We start from the raw sequence: 20,697 nt of genomic DNA on the forward strand, positions 1-20,697 counted from the left end.
ACTGATGATTGCTGCTGGATCCTTTGTAACTGGTTGCTGCTGGATCATTTCTAATTGATGATTGCTGCTGGATCCTTTCTAACTGATGATTGCTACTGGATACTTTCTAACTGATGATTGCTGCTGGATCCTTTCTAACTGATGATTGCTTCTGGATCCATTCTAACTGATGATTGCTGTTGGATCCTTTCTAACTAATGATTGGTGCTGGAGACTTTCTAACTAATGATTGCTGCTGGATCCATTCTAACTGATGATTGCTACTGGATACTTTCTAACTGATGATTGCTGCTGGATCCTTTGTAACTGATTGCTGCTGGATCATTTCTAATTGATGATTGCTGCTGGATCCTTTCTAACTGATGATTGCTACTGGATACTTTCTAACTGATGATTGCAGCTGGATCCTTTCTAACTAATAATTGCTGCTGGATCCTTTCTAACTGATGATTACTGAACATGTGAACATAGCCTAATGCTCAGGAGTAGGAAGAGATTGCTGTTTGACAGCTTTTCTAAACAGCGCATTGTCCATTCATTCCTATATTTCCAGCAGGAATAACATTTTGGGATTGATTCATCATTTGCATATTTTAAGAAACGTTTCCTTGTTATCCCGTGGTCTTCGTTGCCATTTTTTGTGCCAAAGTCTTTAAAATGGCAAAGAATTTTCCACAAAATAAAATATTCTCTTTTTTACCTTTTTTACGCCATTTTACAGGAAAAAAAAAATCAAACTTTTCTTTAAAACGCTGCATATTAGACTTCATCTGCTCAAAAAATATAGTAGGCTTTGTACTTCACTATTGAACTGGAATGCAATTGTGTAAAAAGTTTCTGACATTTTGAAAATGACTGAATAAGTGAATCTGTCACCCCATTTTTCGACTATCAGCTGCCGTAGCTGGCGCAGGAGCCACGACGGGAAGCAGGATGTCACCGTTAGAAGATGGGAGGCGCCGGACCGTGTCACCCATTGGACCAAAACCCGGACCGCCCCTGAATGAGTATAATATAACTCGTTTTTCTTCTCTTTCAGGTTGCATCGGGGCTTATCTACAGCATTACAGAATGCTGTAGATAAGCCCCTGATGGCGGTGCCGGCAGCTGATAGTCGAAAAATGGGGTGACAGATTCCCTTTAATGAAAAAAATTAACAGATGAGACCAAGTAAGTAAACTTTAAAAAAGGCACAAATTAAACAACAAATCAGGCGAAAACATAAAAATCATAATTAAACCATTTTTTTTACTCCAGAAAAAAATGCAAAGACAATGATAAGTCGGAGGCCTTGGAGTTGGAACAGTTCTCCAGAATTGTTATTTTATGTTATGCAAGTATTTACTAAAACAGGCATGCCGGGAGCGGTGACAGGCCACCTTTACTAGAAATATTTATTTCACAATTTTACCAAGAACGCACAATGTAGTCACAACGACTAGTAACTTTATTTCCGAATACAGCACAATATTTTGAACATACATTTCTCCAGGGTTTCCTATTTGCACTGTGTACAGTTTTCAGAAAAGTTTACATAAACTATAATAGTTTAAAATCAGTATTTTTGATCCTGCAAAATATATATTTTATATATATCTATATTTTTTTTAAAATTTATATCCAAAGACTGATTCAACATACATTACAACACTAATGAATACCACAGAAAACGACGCTTCTTACACCTGTTTTGTTACTAATTTGCAGAATCTAACCTCGAGGTTAGTATTCTTTGTTCTGACATGCACACTTGACTTCTTCCTTCCTGTGGGAATCTGCATCCCGTAAAAAAAAAACCCCCACAAGTCCGACACCTCTGTGTTCATGTGATATGCTGTGGGTATAGTGTACTGTACGTCAATAAATATTTGCTCCAATGGTCTCCTCTCTGATTAGGGACCATATTGCCCAAAAAAATATCATTCACTTATATTACAGATACATAAAATATCAAAAGAGCAAGCAACCAGTGCTTGCAAAGCAAAACGTTCAATCTCTCAGTGCAACATAAAGCAAATATTGAGCAGTTTAGGTACATAAAGAACTAAACAACCAGAGATATCACCGAATACTCCTCCAGTGGTTACTGTGGCCAATGGTAGCATCGTCCATACTGGTAAATAAATGATGCCAGTGGATTACTTGATATGGGAAACTCTCGAAGACCAGGTGGAGTAGTCACCATCACTTGCTTATGTTTTGGCCTGATTTGGCCTTATCCCTCTATGTTAGGAGTCTACACAGTTAGTATAGTCTGGACGTTACCTTTTTGTTACTTTTTTGCCTATTCAGATACACCAACAAGGAAAGCTTTATAGGGTTATGCGTGTTACTTCTTCACAATAAATGCACCAAGACTCCGAATATTAATAAATACCTAAAAAATGGACAGCAGAGTGCAATAGAAAACTGCTTCTCTTGGAAGTGTGCGTTCAAAAAAGCACTGTCAGCTTCCATCATGTAACACTATACAGAGGGAGTAACAAATTGCCAAAGAGAAATAACAGGCAATGTGTAAGCACTCCTCCGACAGCACAAAGACATGTTGCAAACTCCAAGTCCCGGTTAAAGTGATGTATCAAATGCTTTTACGGGAGGCTCTTCTTCACCTTCTTCTTCATGATCTGGACTTTTGTGGTTTCCCGAGTTCCCCACTGGTGACTTTCCACTGTCGGGTGTTAAGAGAGAAGAGCTGTGTTCTCCGTCTTCACTGAATTTTCCCTTCATAGCCTCCTGGACAAACTCCTGAATTTCCATTGGAAGTCGTTTGAATTTATCCTGGTATTCCTGATCAAGTTCAACCTGAAACTAAAAAAAAAAAAGAAAAGAAAATGTAAATGTTCTATTACCATATCATATTCTAAAACTTAAATATCGGATTGAATTCCTACCAATTTAATCTTATGGTTCTGTTCTCTTTTCCTGCTCCGATCAGATCGCGATCGGACAGGAAAAAAAAAGTCGCATCATGCAAATTCAGATCACGCTCACCCAGAGAAGTCTATATATTGGATATCACCCGAGTGCAGTGCGGTTCCTGCCGACGCTGGTGGCAGAGGAGACGGAGATCTAAATTTCTCTGTCTCCTCCATAGCTGTGCTGCTATTATCTCATGTGAGAGGATCGGAGCACAGATATTCGGCTCAGGAGCCAAGTGCCATTAGCATATCATATCCAATGCTATCACATCGGATGTAATTCGCTAGTGGGACCCCGGCCCGATACTACAATAGATCAGTCTATACATATACTGCCACAGAAGGTCGTTGCTGGATACCAGAGGTGATTAGGTACTGGAACACTGTAGGTAGGTGAGTATAAGCGTTATTATTTTACTACCCATAGGATTTGAGGGCAAATCCTATGGTAATTGAATCCCTATTTCCCACAGCACTGTTATATGCAATCTGTCTGAAGAAGGTCCTTTCGACCGAAATGTCACCATTTTTGGATTGCTTTGCTAATAAATCTGATATTATTTTCCTGCAACTCGATGAGTGCCAGATTCTTTCTTCACTGAGCATATAAAGTGGTATCCTATCCCGGCACCGTAATTTTATTCAGAGTGATCTACATCCTATCTATATGTTATTATTTTACTGGTGGAAACATAGTGATTCAGAAGAGGTGATCTGCGTAGTGGAAAAACCCCTTTAACAAAGTGCAAACTGAAGGAACAAAAGAGAAATCTTTGCCTCTAGAACGGCATCAAAACATCATTTTCTGGCTTAATACCTATTATTTTATACAATGGCTGAGAAATCAAGCCTTTAAGCGCCATTCCAGTTAGTCTTGGTATGTCTTAACATTGCGGAGGGCAATAACATACAATCAGGCTAATTTGTATCTGACTTGAAAACTCAATTTAAAGAAGTTTTTAAATCCACCATACGATTCCAGAGATATGGGCCTTTTTATTCGGGCCTTTTTATTATGGCATTTAAACACTTTACCAAGTAGCTGTTGCTCACAGGATTCTCTGAGGACCTGTCTTTAAGAAGCTCTGCAAATTTGCCCAGTCAGCAATGCCCCCTTGGTAAAGACCATAAAAATTAGTACTAAAGAATAGTGCCTGTATTTCTGGAACCATATAGTGGATTTAAAAAAACAAACGAACAAAAAAAGGAACACTCAGGGCAGCAGCGGGAATAAAATAAGAGAAAAAACTGGACACTTAAAAAATGAAAACAATTTTAGGCCAATAAATACATATGTAGTTTCCAAGAGAAAAAGGTCGCACTCTGCGGGTCCCGTGGAAGCGCTCGAGTAGCGTGAAACGGCCGTAGTCAGCCATTTGACACACTCTCCTTCACATCTCCGACGTGACATGTAATTCAGTGTCAATAAACATTCATCATTATCCCGCAGAGTGCGACCTTTTTCTCTTGGAAACTACATTCGTCTTGCTACGAGGTCAAGCACCCGGGAGTCCTGGATGTGAGCTCTCCGCCTGCTGCCAGCCACGGACCTTAGCACGGTAACAGCGGTGCCGTCCACTTTCTTGCATTGACTTCAATAAATACATATATTTAGTGTAAAAACAAAAATAAACAAAATACACATACAGTATGTAGTATCGTCGAGTTCAGTACGACCCGATCTATAAAACTGTCACACCACGTAACCCTTTCAGTGAACACGTTGATAAAATAAAAAACTTGGCAAGAACTATGCTTTTTCATCATACTGCCGAATCTAAATTAAAATGGTATCCCTTTAAACCTTATCTTATCCAGCAAAAATAAGCCACCAACAGATCTGTTAACTATAGCTAGAACTCTTGGAACATAGCAATGCAAAAACAATGTTTTTTACAAAATTGTTTTTATTGTGTTAAAGCGGCAAAACAAAAAAAACAAGACATAAATCTGGTATCACTGTAAGAGCACCAACACGAATGATAAAGTTGCCTAATCATTAATATCGCATGAGGAACAGCGTAAAAAAAAAAAAATTCTTCACCTGCTGTTGATTTGCTCATTCTGTCTCCCAAAAATTGCACTAAAGCTCAGCTCATATTTGCTCTGCTCTGTACGCTGAGCACTTACACCGGGGTTTAAGTGTAAATCTCTGAAATATGTGATTCAGAAGATTCCCTATAATGAGGCAGATGGGGGCACTGAGGACGTATTCTGGGCTATGATTCGGCGGTGTATGTCTTTTAAAGAGTGCATAAAACTGCGGTTGACCACGGTTTTGTGCACTTATGAGAAGGACACCACTGAATATCGTAATCCCTTAAAATAATGCTTTTATTTACGATTTTTTTAAAAAACACCGAACCCAGTGTAATAGACACTCAGAAAAGAATGCATGAATAGAATACAACACTCTATAAAAATTAGGCCAAAGCAGAACTGTTTCTACCTAACCTCGGAGGTTGACACCCAAAAAAGTACAAGATGTGGCACCCCACTTATAGGCGGTTGACCCTGTCTTCCCCAGCTGTCCCTGTTGTAAGCAGGCAGGAAAAGACAGGTGAAAGATAATAGATGAAAACACAGTATAGAAATGTAATGAGCCTTATCTATGATAAGGTATAATAGCCTAACAGAGAATGGATATTAGATGAATAAGGAGATTATAATACCCCTCTCATAGGGAATAGATGGTGTCTCCCTTGTAGGTATTTATAAAGAGCTGATAGGTAAAAGCTGAACTTCTGGATAACTAGACATCACTATAATTAAGCCTACTGCTGATTCTGCCTAGCATTGAAGGTTGGCACCCTATTAGATCACGAAATGTGGTGCCCTAACTCATCATTGGCTCTCCCTGTCTTTCCCTGCTAGCCCAGTTGTAGGCAATAATAAATGGGAGGACAGGTGAGACAAAAACCAAGCTGGTTAGTACAGGCACTACAACATACTGGTCACAGCAACATACTGGTCACTACAACGTACTAGTCACAGCAACATTCTGGTCATTACAACGGCAGATTTGCAGTTTTCAGTCAGCAACATCTATTACTCTTTGCTTCTAGAAAACACACATGAAGTCAAAATCATCACTACACCTGTAGATAAATTCCCAGAGGGGCTTAATTTCCAAAATAGGTTCAGTTGAGGGGGATTCTGCTGTTATGGCCCTTAGGGTCCCTGTATATGGAGTCTGCAAACTATTCTAGGATAATCTGGGCTCTAAGAGTCAAATAGCGCTCCGTTCCTCACGAGTCTCGCTATGTGGCTAAGCAGTAATATACAGCCACAACAGCCACATATGGGGTATTGCTACCTTCAGTAGAAATTGTGTGACAAATTTTGATGCCCTTTTTTACTGATTTCTCAGTGTGAAAATGTAAAATCTGGGGCTAAAACTAAATTTTTGTGGTAATAATGTAATTATTTTATTCTTCACCGCCTAATGTGTTGTCAATATGATCATTGCAATATTATACAAATTCATTGAGAGATGTAGTTTGTAAAATGGGGTCATTTTTGGGAATGTTCTGCTGTTCTGGCACCTGAGGTACTCTACCAATGTGACATTGCACCCGCAAAGCATAACAGCAAAATCTACACTACAATATAGAGGTCTGCAAGAGTTTGTATGTTCTCCCCATGTTTGTGTGGGTTTCCTCTGGGTTCTCCAGTTTCCTCCCACATTCCAAAGACAAACCGATAGGGAATTAAGATTGTGAGCCCCATCGGCGAGAGCGATGATAATGTGTGCAAACTGTAAAGCGCTGCGGAATATGTTGGCGCTATTTAAACAGATTATTATTATTATTTATTCTATTCTTAGCTTTGTACTGTGGCACAAAAGTAGTTTTCTTTTACCACATATGGGTTATTACCATACACAGGAGAAATTGCCCAACAAATTGCACCATTCTTTTTCTCCTGTTTACCCTTGTGAAAATGAAAACTTTGGGGCTAAAGCAACTTTTTTTTGTGGAAAAATGTTATTGTTTTATTTTCCAGCCAATTTTTCGCTTCAAAAGTCAAATGGTGCTCGTTCCCTTCCAAGATCCTACCCAAGCAGCCGTTTTCCACTACATATGGCGTGTCAGTGTACTCAGAAGAAATTGCACAATTGTAGTGTCCATTTTCTCCTGCTACCCTTGTGAACATGTAAAATTTGGGGCTAAAGCAACATTTAATATTTTCATGCTTTTTCTTCCTCATTGCTTTAATTCCTGTGAAGCCCCCAAAGGCTTAATAAACTTTTTGAATGTGGTTTTGAGCACTTTGAGGGGTGCAGTTTATAAAATGGTGTCACTTTTGGATATTTTCGGTCACATACCCCCTCAAAATCATTTCAAACATGATGTGGTTCCTAAAAATAATTATGTAAATTTTGTTGGAAAACCGAGAAATTGCTGTTAAATGTTTAACTTTCTAACTTCCTATATATAAAAAATTACGTTTAAAAATGATGGTGATGTAAAGTAGATAAGTTGCAAATATCATTCATTAACTATTTTATGTGATATAACTCTCTGGTTTAAGGGGATGAAAATTAAATACTTCCAAAGTTTGTGAAAAATTTGAAATTTTTGCAAATTTCCATTTTTTTTTTCACAAATACATGCAAAGAATATCAACCTAAATGTATCAATATCATGAAGTACAATATGTCATGGAAAAACAATCTCAGAATCACTGGGATACGTTGAAGCATTACAGAGTTATTACTTCATAAAGTGACGCTGGTCAGAATTGGAAAATTTGGCCTGGTCAGGAAGGTGAAAACGGGCTTTGGAGTGAAGAGGTTAACTATGTAATTGCATTTCAAAGTAATTGATCTTCCACACTAGGACTCAGAAGTGATCCTAGTCTCCAAAGCAGTTCACAAGAGGCCAAGAAAACTGCCTACTTCACTGCGTCACATGGAGGACAAAGCTAGCTCACCTTACAGAACAATGCATGCCCACAGCACTTTCTAAATAAAGAACACAGTCCCCAATGTAGCATGGAGCGAAACAGTTTTAAAAAGGTTTTGGTGCTCCAGCTCCTTGAGATAAAATTCTAAATTTATTGAATCCTTGTAAAAACAATGCATGCTCCAGGATAGCACTCAGATGAACAAGAGGAAAAGCGACGAGTTTCGATCGTAGCAGTGAGCTTTGTCAAAGCTTTGCCTCTTGTTCCTTTAAGTGCTGTTTTGCAGCACATATTGTTTTAACAAGGATTCAATTAATCTGGGAATTTATCTCAAGGAGTTTGAGCATCAAAATACTTCTATTGCCAATTACGCCTCATCAGGGCGGAGTTCCGAGCACCTATCTTCTACTGTCGGTGAGATGGCTCTTTTTCCTTTGTATCCTACAAGCGAATGAGTTTTACCTACTCTATGTGACCACTTGAGAATAGTGATATTGTCTTTGTGTATGTCTCTTCCAAAAATGTCACAGTATTAATATTGGATCCAGATGGATGATACAGGTAAGCTTTTTCACTTGATAAAGATGCTGGTAAGGCATTGAAACGCGTTGTAAATAAAATACCTTACTATCATCGTTGTTGAAGAATCAATTTACCCCAGCAGCAAAGTCCACCTTACGTGTTTCATCCAACTGAATCCAATATTTACTGGAGGATTTATCCACCAGCAGCTATTTTTCTTATGCCTACATTGGAGTTATACCTGTTACAACTCCAGCAAATGAAACCAAAACCAGTGCTTACCAACTCTCTCTCCATAGGGTATCACCATACTGTGTGCTCCGCTTCCCACATCTAGATTTATGCAGTATTAATATCGAATGACTATATGAGTCACTCCTACTTCAATTATTGTAAGCTGCCAAGCCCAACAATTTGGAAAGAGTTTCCTCCACCTCAGAAATCAGCAATTTGGGCTACAATTCTCCTATCCACGCTCGTAAGAGTCAGATTTTTCTGCTTCTTTCTGTGCTTTTACTTACTACAGTTGCCCTCCTTTACTATTGGTGTAAATTAATGTGCAATTTACAGATAGTTGGTTGTCCAAACAAAGGAGGAAAATATGGATCAACTTCTCAGTAACAACACTTTGTCACATATTAAATTAGGAATTAAATACAACCCTACCCCCCAACACTTTACTATAGTAACTCTACCTGATACTATAGAGAATTGTATACTGAGATCATGGGAGTGGTTAGGAAAAAGTGTAAAATACATTAGATTTATTAATAATGTTGGCAAGCTTTTTGGCACAAAAAAATAGAGTAAACCACGCAATCGGTGTCTTGAAGAAACAAAGTGTCTAACATAGGAAAAAATGTGTCAAATCTGAGCACCAAAACTGGCTGCATATTGACCGTAAGACTTCTAGATTTAGGCTAATTCAACGTAAGCCAATATTTCTAAATCTGCCTCATGTCTCTCTTCTTATGGGGAACTTAGTATTTCTAGTTCAGTTCCCTTACAAATTATAGTAAACCCTTCTAATAAATACCTCTTTCCTCATAGACTGTAAGTTTGCGAGCAGGGCCCTCATTCCTCTTGGTATTTGTTATAATCTATGTGATTATTGTTATGCTGTAATGTCTATTGTCTGTACAAATCCTCTCTGAAATGTAAAGTGCTGCGGAATATGTCGGCGCTATAGAAATAAAATTTATTATTATAAATAAATTGTCCAAAACAAACAGCGTTTTTGGGCACAATATTAGCAAGTAACATTTTGTTACACGACAGTGAGATTTTTTTTTGTAATTTAACAGCATTTTCCATTACTTTAGGAAAGATTTTGGTTTGTGAAATTTCTATTGTTCCTACTAAAAGAGTATATAAAAGTACAGGCCTGTTGATGAGGATATGCCAGTCTGTACTGTACAAGCAATATGCTTAGGGATAATACACAAAAGCCGACACACCAAATGAACACATGTAAGAGACTATTGTTGAAATAATACAGTAAGTTGTGCGTAAACCTGTAAATCCAGTTTTAAGGGTAGAGAAAATATAGAAAAGCTACCAGCCTGCACTCCCTCTCAGTAAACATCTACGTTGGACATGCAGTATCAGCAGGCCTTTATAAAAAGCACGCGTGAAACTTATTTCTCTGCCTCTTCTGTTTTTATTGAATTAAAGGAGTTTTCCGAGACCATAAAACCACCATCTGTAAACCAAACTGGTAAAATTAAGCAAGTGGGTCAAATATTTGCACATTTGAAACGCTTCCAATTTCTTGTTCTGCCTCCCACAAGTGTCTAAAAGGACAGTACACAATTCGTGATGTCACAGAGCAACTTGCCTTGACCTCACACGCTCAGTTTCTTGTATCTAATCAGCCTTCTAGGTCTAACTTTCTTCTGATGTACAAGTGACTTCACAGTGTATCTTCTGCACGTGTCGGATCCAAACCATCCAATAGCCCAATACAGGTTCTCTGTGGCTTCCTTACTCATGCTTAAGGCCCCGTCACACTAAGCGACTTACCAGCGATCCCTACAACGATATCAACATGTCAGGATCGCTGGTGAATCGCTATGTGATCGCTGGTGAGCTGTCAAACAGACAGCTTCACCAGCGATTAGCACAGCGACGCCGCGCGTGCGGCATCGCTGTGTTCAGCGCTGATTCATGTCAAAAATAGAATTAAAATAAAAAATATTGTTATTCTCACCTTCCAACGTCCCGCGCAGCATTCCCGCCTCTCTCCACGCTCCGGTCCCAGTAATCCTTTGCGAGAATTACCGCAATGACGTCTGTTCTCACTGGATCGCGAAGTCTCGCGGTCATTCTTGCAAAGGATTACTGGGACCGGAGCGTGGAAAGAGGCGGGAATGCTGCGCGGGACGTCGGAAGGTGAGAATAGTAATATTTTTTTTTTTTTTTTATTATTTTATCGCTGATTGCTGGTCTCCCGCCTGTCACACACAGCGATGCGTGCTGGCCAGCGGGAGATCAGCGACTAAAGAAATGTCCAGAGATTTCCAAGAGCGATCAGCGATACCGGCAGGGGGGCCGCTCGCTGATCGCTGTCACACATGGGGCCTTTAGTCAGTAGCAGCCACTTGTGCTACATTTTTAGAGTACTATTTTAGAAGTCAGCATTAGAGAGATGTGATGATTCTACCATGCCATCTAGTTATTTTTTTTAATCCTAATACATATGATACGTCTGCTCCTTAAGTTCAAAATCAAGATATCAAATCACAAAAAGGAATTTAATAGCATAACAGAATCAGTATCATATAGCCTAAAATAAAACTAAAACTTCGCTCTCCATCCCATGCTATCAACTGAAAACTCCTAATACAATTGCCATAACCAGCGGGCTTATTTCCCATGAAGCTCTACAAGGGAACATACATAGCTTACCCAGTACTCAAAGAAAATTCTCAGCAGTCAAAAGCTGAACTAGGTTCCCAAAGAAGAAAGATTTCCAAATCCACAATTAGCCTTTCCCATGACTATACATAATAGACTACATGATACAATATGAGTTTATAGAACTTTTATTAAATGCAATCATTTATTTTATTTCTCATGGTTAAGAATGAACTCATATCTGTGAAATACATCACTGACCAGGGCCGGACTGGCCATCTGGCAATTCTGGAAAATGCCAGATGGGCCAGGCCGGCTGTGGGCTTCATCATTTGCAACTCTGTTAATGGTATTGGTGTGGTATTGTTAACAGCTGTGGTGGAGCGCAAGCCGCAGGACACTTGGCTAAAACTCTGACAGAGGTGAAGCCGAGTGTCTTAGCATAATCGACACAAATCTATATAGCAGGAGAGTGTTTTTAGTTCATGGCAGTTTTGTCATCATGAAAACATAACATAAAGAACACACAAAAGACTTACAATAGTCACATACATAAATCAAATGTTTTGACAACAATCTTTTGATCAGTAATACACAATAACATTGTTTTATTATAGATGAGTAAATATATATTGAAATTAAATTATAATATTAAAAGATCTGCTTTTGCCAAAATGTGGATTTTTTGTAATTTGTTGCAGAGCGGACTCAGTTAAATTGTGGCTGCTGGCCTCCATTTTGCTGAGCCGCATGGCCTTTAAAACTTTAAAAATACTTATACTTACTTATACCCCTCCGCTCCTCATTGTCACCTGTCCGATCCTCATCAAAATTTCTTATCGCCAATACGAGTGCTGAATCCCCGAGCCTCTTCACACTAGGTCACGACTTCCAGTTTTGGTGAGATCTTGTACATTTCCATGCCTGTGTGTGCAAATTCATGGCGCACATTGTGATGCCATGGCATCATGCCCTAACATGCATTTAAGCGGAGCCTTCCTGGGACTTTTTAGAGCTGGAAGTACCAACCTAGAGTGACGAGGCCCAAGGATTCAGAGCTGACGGTGGTGATAAGAAGATGCCGACGTGACGGTGAAGAGCAGAGGAGCCGGTGAGGTGAGCGGTAAGAAGAGTATAAGTTTTTTTTTATTTTTTAGTTTTTACAGTTATTATGTGTAACAAGGGACATGCAATTTATAGAGAATAACTTCTCAGCTAATCAAATTCCCTGTTAAAATCCACATGAACAAGCAGATTTGAATTTTGGATGATCCGCTCATCTCTACTCTTCATACATTGAACAGCAGATAATGTAAAACTTACCACATGATGATTGCTGATTACAAACTTCTCTCAATGATCATGATTTTCTTGCCCCATATGAAAAAGAAAAACACAAGTATTATAGAATTGTACAAGACATTAGAAAATTATACAAGTATTAGAAAATTATATAAAGAAAAGAGAATTGTGCCAGTCTTGTCTCATGTATTACAAATGACAATAGTGTTTTTTTCCAAAGTTTTCGACATATATTTCACCATACAGAATATGCACACGACATAAGAAGTGTGGCATTGTAATATTGGGTATAGGAAAGATGGATGTATGCAATAATGATTTCATGATCAGACAATGGGCCAGACTAAAACTGATGGCTATTCTTCCTGATCCTTCCCTTGTGCCCATTAGGGTGACCGGATCTCATATGGGGGGGAAAAAATGTTGGAATCTTGTCCGTCTGGACCCCACAAAACGATTCCCCTTTCCAGATATTGAGATAGCCAAAATTTGAGCTCGATCAAACGACGTTAACCCGTGCCGCTCGTCGCTCAAAGTTTGAAAAAATCCAAATTGAGGTATTTTAAGATTTAGGTATTTTGCATAGTCTGTTAGACTATAAAGAATGTGACAACAACATTGCAGAAATAGCCCTGACCAAATTTTCGAACCATTTGTGGTATTTGAATGCAGAGTTGGTGGGATTATCGTTTTTTGATCCCACCATTACAGACAATGAAAAGTTGTTAATGGCTAATAAATTGCTCGGCAGCACAGATGAACCATCAGAGCACGCTAACCTACATGAGTTGATAATTTTACATAGTTATCTAATCTATTCTAGAGCTTTTGTTAAAGTAGTTTTTGAAACGTCAGAATATAATGCTCGGCATTTGCTTACAACTTGCAGGACATATTGCTTTTGTTCTTCATCTTTTGTCAGAAGGTCGTTAAAGTCGGTTACTTCCTACCGCTTTTAATTTTTCTTTCCTAACTTTTGGCTTTACAACCCTAGCGTGCTCTGATGGTTCATCTGTGCTACTGAGCAATTTATTAGCCATTAACAACTTTTCATTGTCTGTAATGGTGGGATCAAAAAACGATAATCCCACCAAATCTGCATTCAAATACCAAAAATGGTTCGAAACTTTGGTCAGGGCTATTTCTGCAATGTTGTTGTCACATTCTTTATAGTCTAACAGACTATGCAAAATACCTAAATCTTAAAAAACCTCAATTTGCATTTTTTCAAACTTTGAGCGACGAGCGGCACGGGTTAACGTCGTTTGATCGAGCTCAAATTTTGGCTCTCTCAATATCTGGAAAGGGGAATCGTTTTGTGGGGTCCAGACGGACAAAATTCCGACATCGATTTTATGTGGTCACCCTAGTGCCCATTCACAGTAGGCTTGTATGTGCTCTCAATATGGAGAAAAAGAGCAATAAGTCACTGCTGCGCAGCTCATGGACCAGTTTTTGTCCATTGTGAACAAAAGATTGGTTATATTGAAATCCAAAATACTGAATTGAGACAAACGCATTCACATAGCAATGTCGGCCAGTTTGGTTGGAGATCATTTAATGTGTATGGTCAAATCACTCTCATATTATCTTTTAATAAATGATAAATGTGTTTTGTGGGAATCCCCTTAAAAGATGAATAATAACCTCTAAACTATGTAATGATAAGGTCACTAAAAACAAGGTCACATTTCGACTTTGCTGTGCCCAAAGACTGTACTTAAACTAGCTCCTCTGGTTACTAAAAATTTTGCCATGTGAGCATAGCAGTTTGCTAAAGGAAATCTGTCAGCAGGTTTTTGCTAACTCATCAGAAAGCAGCATAATATAGGAAAAGAAACCATGAGTCCAACAATGCATCCCTTAGCTTACTGGGGGCCTCTGTTGTAACACAATGAGAGTTCTAAGGGTACCGTTACACATTGCGACGCTCCAGCGATCCCAACAACGATACGACCTGGTAAGGATCGCTGGTGCGTCGCTACATAGTTGCTAGTAAGCTGCCAAACAGACAGATCTGCTCAACGATGCAGCAACGATCCGGCGATCCATATAACGACCTCGGCGGTCGTTGGGACCTTGTCACATAGCAGCTATTCTGACGACTCACGCCTGCGTCCCTGAGTTCTGAGTCGCCAACAAGGTCGCTCATCGGCATCAAACACAGCGATGCAAGCTGGCCAGCGGGACACCAGCGATAAAAAAATGACCTAGGATATTTGAGCACGATCAGTGATATCACAGCGGGGGCCGGTCGCCGCTATGTGTCACACGTAGTGAGATCGCTGGCGAGGTCGCTGTTGCGTCACAAAATCTGTGATGTTTCAGCGATCTCGCTAACGATCTTGCTATGTGAGACGGGGCCTTTAGATGTAAAATGCACCTAAGCTGAGAAAGCTATCCTCGCCCACACCGGGCTCTGTATGTACATTTTTTATTGACAGTGAGCTGCTTATCACAGGAGGGGGCGAAGTCAGACAACTACTCATGATCCATCTACTCACAACACCAAAAATACACCAAATAATGTGGAAACGTAATCTTACAGGAAAATATTAAATTGGTTAGTTTCTGTATTGACAAAAAACGGTAAAACAACAACAAAAAAAAACAGGAAAAAGATTTTTTTCCTGGCTAAAAACACAAAATAGAAATATACTTCCCGACCCCGCATCATGCAAATGAAAGCAGATTGAGATGATTCCATATTGAATCATTCATGAGTTTAAGTCACATAAAAGTCCCCATACTGGAAAATCACACAGTGATTATATTTGAATATATTACATACGTGATAAAAAGTAAAAAAAAAAACCTTGGGGCAAAACATAAAACACTAAATTGTCACCATATTTTTCACCAGAAATACAATTAACAGTATAGTACATCTTAAAGCAACAAATAATGTATAAAAATGATTGAAAACATCAAAGTACGGTACATTTTTAACCATTTTTTATGGCTGAGTTTTTTCACCTTTTCCCTCAATATAAAAAATATATAAAATATAGATTATAAAGTTATATATGTTCTATTAGCTGATACGCAAGCAAAATAAAAGTCGTTCTACAGAAAGCAAACTCTCCTACAGCTACATTGACCTAAACAGAAAAATGTAAAAAACTCAAGAAGGCAAATTCAAAACACCATTCTTTGGGTTCTCAATGCCAAAATTGTCTGGTCTGATGGGAGGGCTCACATTATCCTTTCTGGATCTAGATCTCATGTCCCCCAATTGCACTGCCAGTAGTATAATTGCAAGGCAGTCAACACACAGGTTTGGTGGTGATAAGGCGCCAAATTAGAGATAATGGAATGTTAATTAGGCCGCGAGATGATCTACTAATGTTTGGAGTCATCTCTAATCCATCACAAATAATGGAAGAAACTGTATATTTACCGTCTCTGTTGTTTTTCTAGTGCGATAATTAACAATTTTCATTTTGCATTACTGTCAGAGACTAAAACACTTATATATACTCTGAAAATTGTACCCTTTACCCATTAATTCATGGACAAAGCTTCTGCATCTGAAAAAAGATGCTGGTCTAGCATCCAAGAAACAACAAAGAATGACTTTGTTGGCCCCAATAACAGTGATATTAACCCCTTAGTGACAGAGCCATTTTACAGCTAAATGACCAGGCCAATTTTTACAATTCTGACCACTGTCACTTTATGAGGTTATAACTCTGGAACGCTTTAACGGATCTCGCTGATTCTGAGATTGTTTTTTCGTGACATATTGTACTTCATGTTAATGGTAAAATTTATTCGATATGTCTTTTGTTTATTTATGAAAAAAATGGAAATATGGCGAAAATTTTGAAAATTTTGCAATTTTAAAACTTTACATTTTTATGCCCTTAAATCAGAGAGATGTGTCACATAAATTTCTTAATAAATAACATTTCCACATGCCTACTTTACATCAGCACAATTTTGGAAACAAAATTTTTTTAGTTATAAGGGTTAAAGTTGACAAGCGATTTCTCATTTTTACAACAAAATTTACAAAACCATTGTTTTAGGGATCACATCATATTTAAAAAGTCATTTTGAGGGGTGTACATGACAGAAAATACCCAAAAGTGACACCATTCTAAAAACTAGACCCCTCAAGGTGCTCAAAACCACATTCAAGAAGTTTATTAACCCTTTACGTGCTTCACAGGAACTAAAGCAATGTGGAAGGAAAAAAATTAACATTTAACTTTTTTTTGCAAAAAATTTAATTCAGAACCAATTTTTTTTATTTTCACAAGTGGCAAAAGAGAAAATAAATCACAAAATTTGTTGTGCAATTTCTCCTGAATACGCCAATACCCTATATGTGGGGGTAAACCACTTTTTCAGCGCACAGCAGAGCTCGCAAGGGAAGGAGCCGTTTGACTTTTTCAATGCAGAATTGGCTGCAATTGAGATCGGATGCCATGTTGCGTTCGGAGAGCCCCTAATGTTCCTAAACAGTGGAAACCCCCAAGAAGTGACACCATTTTGGAAACTAGACCCCTTAAGGAACTTATCTAGATGTGTGGTGAGCACTTTGAACCTTCAAGTGCTTCACAGAAGTTTATAACGTAGAGCCGTGAAAATAAAAAATCATTTTTTTTCCACAAAAATGATATTTTGGCCCCCAAATTTTTATTTTTACAAGGGTAACAGGAGAAATCATACCCCCACAGTTGTTTTGCGATTTGTCCTGAGTATGCTGATGCCCCATATGTGGGGGGAAACCACTGTTTGGGTGCCCGGCAGAGCTCAGAAGGGAAGGAGTACCGTTTGACTTTTTCAATGCAGAAATGGCTGAAATTGAGATTGGGCGCCATGTCGCTTTTGGAGAGCCCCTGATGTGCCTAAACAGTGAAAAAACCCACAAGTGACACCATTTTGGAAACTAGACCGCTGAAGGAGCTTATCTAGAGATGTGGTGAGCACTTTGAACCCCCAAGTGCTTCACAGAAGTTTATAAACGCAGAGCCGTGAAAATAAAAAATAATTTTTTTCGGCAAAAATGATTTTTTAGCCCGCTATTTTTTATTTTCCTAAGGGTAACAGGAGAAATTGGACCACAAAAGTTGTTGTGCAATTTGTCCTGAGTACGCTGATACCCCAAATGTGGGGGGGACCACTGTTTGGGCGCATGGGAGAGCTTGAAAGGGAAGGAGCGCCATTTTGGAATGCAGACTTTGATGGAATTTTCTGTGGGCGTCATGTTGCGTTTGCAGAGCCCCTGATGTGCCTAAACAGTATAAACCCCCCAAAAGTGACATTTTGGAAATTAGACCCCAAGGAGCTGATCTAGATGTGTTTATAATGCAGAGCCGTGAAAATAAAAAGTATTTTTTTTCCACAAAAGTGACTTTTTTAGCCCCCAATTTTTTGATTTTCCCAAGGGTAACAGGAGAAATTACCCCCAAAGTTGGTAAATAGTGGAAACCCCTCAATTCTTGCTCCAACCCTAACCCCAACACACCGCTAACCCTAATCGCAACCAACGCTAACCCTAATCCCAACCCTAATCTGTAATCCTAATTCTAACCCTAATTTGCCCTAACCCTAATTCTAACACTAACCCTAATTCTAGCCCTAGCCCTAATCCTAGCCCTAATGCTAATTCCAATCCTAACCATAATTCTAGCCCTAACCCTAATTCCAACCCTAACCCTAATTCTAACCCTAACCCTAGCCCTAATGGAAAAATGAAAAAAAAAATATTTTCTTTATTTCATTATGTTTGCCTATCTAAGGGGGTGATAAACGTGGGGGGGCTATTTACTATTTTTTTTATAGTTTATCATAGTGATCAAAATGAATGAATGGAATCTGCCGGCTGGAGCCTGCAGATTCCCGGCGGGCGCACTGCGCATGCGCCCGCCATTTTCTCCGGATCCAAGATGGCGGCGCCCACCGGAGGAAACCGCAGGGACCCAGGACCACCGGAAGGGGACAGAGGACCACCGGGAGGTACAGGGGAGGATCGGGGACCTTATTTCTCTCTCCTCTGATGTGCAATCACATCAGAGGAAAGAGAAATTAAATGCAAAATCGCGGCTTTTTGCGGTCGCCGTTATAGGGTTAATATTGGCGATCGCAAAAGCGGGGTTGGTAAAAAACAACCTGATTCATGTTCTCTGGGGTCTCGGCTACCCCCGACAGCCAAGACCCCGGAGAAAATCCGACAATGGGGGGCGCTATTTACTTTCTCCACAGCGCCATGAATTAACGGCGCTGTGGTTTAAGTACCCTTAATTACCGCCGTTAAAAGGCGTATCGGCGGTCGTTAAGGGGGTTAATGCTTTTTCTGATAAGCAGTAATTGCTTTTAACCATTTTCAGATGTAGGACTAAGTAGTTTGGTGCACGTGGGTGGAGCAGGCGCAGGAACCGAACTCATACTATATCTGGGTGATGCCTGCTCTGATGGCTGCAGTTTAACCATTTAACTGCTGCTGTCAATTTTCGACAGTGGTATTTAAATAGACTAGTTCCCAGTACACATGTGAACTGGCCCACATTCTTCCCATAACACAATTACAGGATACAGATGGGTTGTAATGGCAGACTCTGCCATGCTTCGTACTGTACATATAGAACAAGATCCCAGGTTCAAGTCCCCTAAGTCAACTAAATCTATTTTTGTCATTTGTCTCCTACATAGCAGGTGAAGATCAGCTGTTATAATGTCTTTCATTCACAGGTCACTATTGTGAGCTCTCTTGATCCGACTTTTGAGGCAAGACTCCCTCTGGTGGATACTGCTGGTAGTGGTGCTGGTCAACATGATGTTAACCCAACAGCTGCAGAAGATAATTGGAGGAGTGGTGGTAGTGACTGGGACTACATAAGCGAGCAGACTTCTCTCAGTGACTGCCGGTGATACTCCTTTCTTTGCTTACTGAGGATTTCTGTCTCCTGCCTGATCCTGCATTTTTTCAGCTAAGTGTCATTTGCTAAACCCTTTGCATCTGTTTTTGCCTTGCTGTCAGGGGTCAGCTTGCTCCCCCAGGGGCTGCTGGCTCCTACCCTGTGTTTTTGTATCTTGTGTTTGTTTGCTCATTCCCCTGCTGTATTAGCCTGTTGCTAGCCGCCAGTTCACACCTGAGTGCTGATATAGTGGGGGGCGAGTTTGTTCAAACCTCAGTTTTTTGTACTTCAGTCATGTTGGAATTATTAGGGTTTTTGCGTGATTGCAGACAGTGCCTTTTCTGTCCTGTCCTATGTAGTCAGTGTGGGCCCCATCAATTGCTCAGTCTATTTTCTGTCTGTGTTTGTGCTTCATCTTGTCTCACCGACAATATATGTTTGGGGGCTGTCTATTCCTTTGGGGATCTGCTCCGGGGCAGTTTAGATTTCACCTTTCTGTCTTTAGGCTTAGTTAGTCCTCCGGCTGTGACAAGGTGTCTAGGGCAATGTAGGAACGCTCCACGGCTACTGCTAGTTGTGTTGTTAAGATCAGGGGTCTGCAATCCGCTGAACGACCAACCTCTCTGGTGTTCTGGTGGCATAGCCTATTGCGCTCTCCTCCTCGGTGATCCATTCATAACAGGTCACACATACATGAGGGATTTCTGCTCTCATTTCTCTAAGTAGCATATGTAAACATGCAGCAACATGAGACCAATCTGCAGCATCACTGAGCAGTGTAGCTATGAATCCAGCCCCAGGACAAGCAAAACACTTTGAAAAACAGCAGCAATATTTGTATCTGCCTCAAAAATGGAGAGTGAAACATATCTCTGTGATATATTACCTTGTTTCCTACATTTGTTTATGCAAATGTAATTTGCACAAATTGGATGTAATTAATAATGGAGAACTGACTCTTAGAAACTGCCATTAGTATAACTCTACTAAAATACCTATCAATGTTGATAAACACCGGGACTACTGAAATGCTCTTAAGCCCCGTTACACACTGCAATATCGCTAGCAATATCGCTGTAAAGTCATTGATTTTGTGACGTTGCAGCGATATTGCTAGCGATATCGCTGCATGTGATACTTACCTCCGACCGACTCCCCCGCTGGTTATCGCTGATCGCGTGAGAAGCTCCTGGACCATTCCTCGTCGGCCACTTCCTGCTGGGCTTCCTGTGGCGCCGATGAGCGACGCGTGGAGCCGGGCGGGAGGACGCAGGATCGCCGCGTCTGACAGGTAAGTAGCAATCCCCGTCCCCAGCGATGTCGCT

At 39.8% G+C, this 20,697-nt stretch overlaps 1 protein-coding gene across 1 annotated transcript in view; it reads right to left on the reverse strand.

Annotated features, from left to right (window-relative positions):
- Positions 1-1,429: 1,429 nt before the first annotated feature.
- Positions 1,430-20,697, reverse strand: part of PLCB1 (phospholipase C beta 1) — a 1,254,316-nt gene continuing 1,235,048 nt past the window's right edge. Inside the window, exon 32 of the mRNA XM_073553862.1 lies at positions 1,430-2,802. Coding sequence (XP_073409963.1) covers positions 2,566-2,802 — 237 coding nt within the window. The 3' untranslated portion in view covers positions 1,430-2,565. The remainder of the gene's footprint in view (positions 2,803-20,697) is intronic.

This window comes from Dendrobates tinctorius, unplaced genomic scaffold (assembly GCF_039654945.1).
Source record: "Dendrobates tinctorius isolate UK_male_01 unplaced genomic scaffold, ASM3965494v1 ptg000203l, whole genome shotgun sequence".
NCBI lineage: Eukaryota > Metazoa > Chordata > Amphibia > Anura > Dendrobatidae > Dendrobates > Dendrobates tinctorius.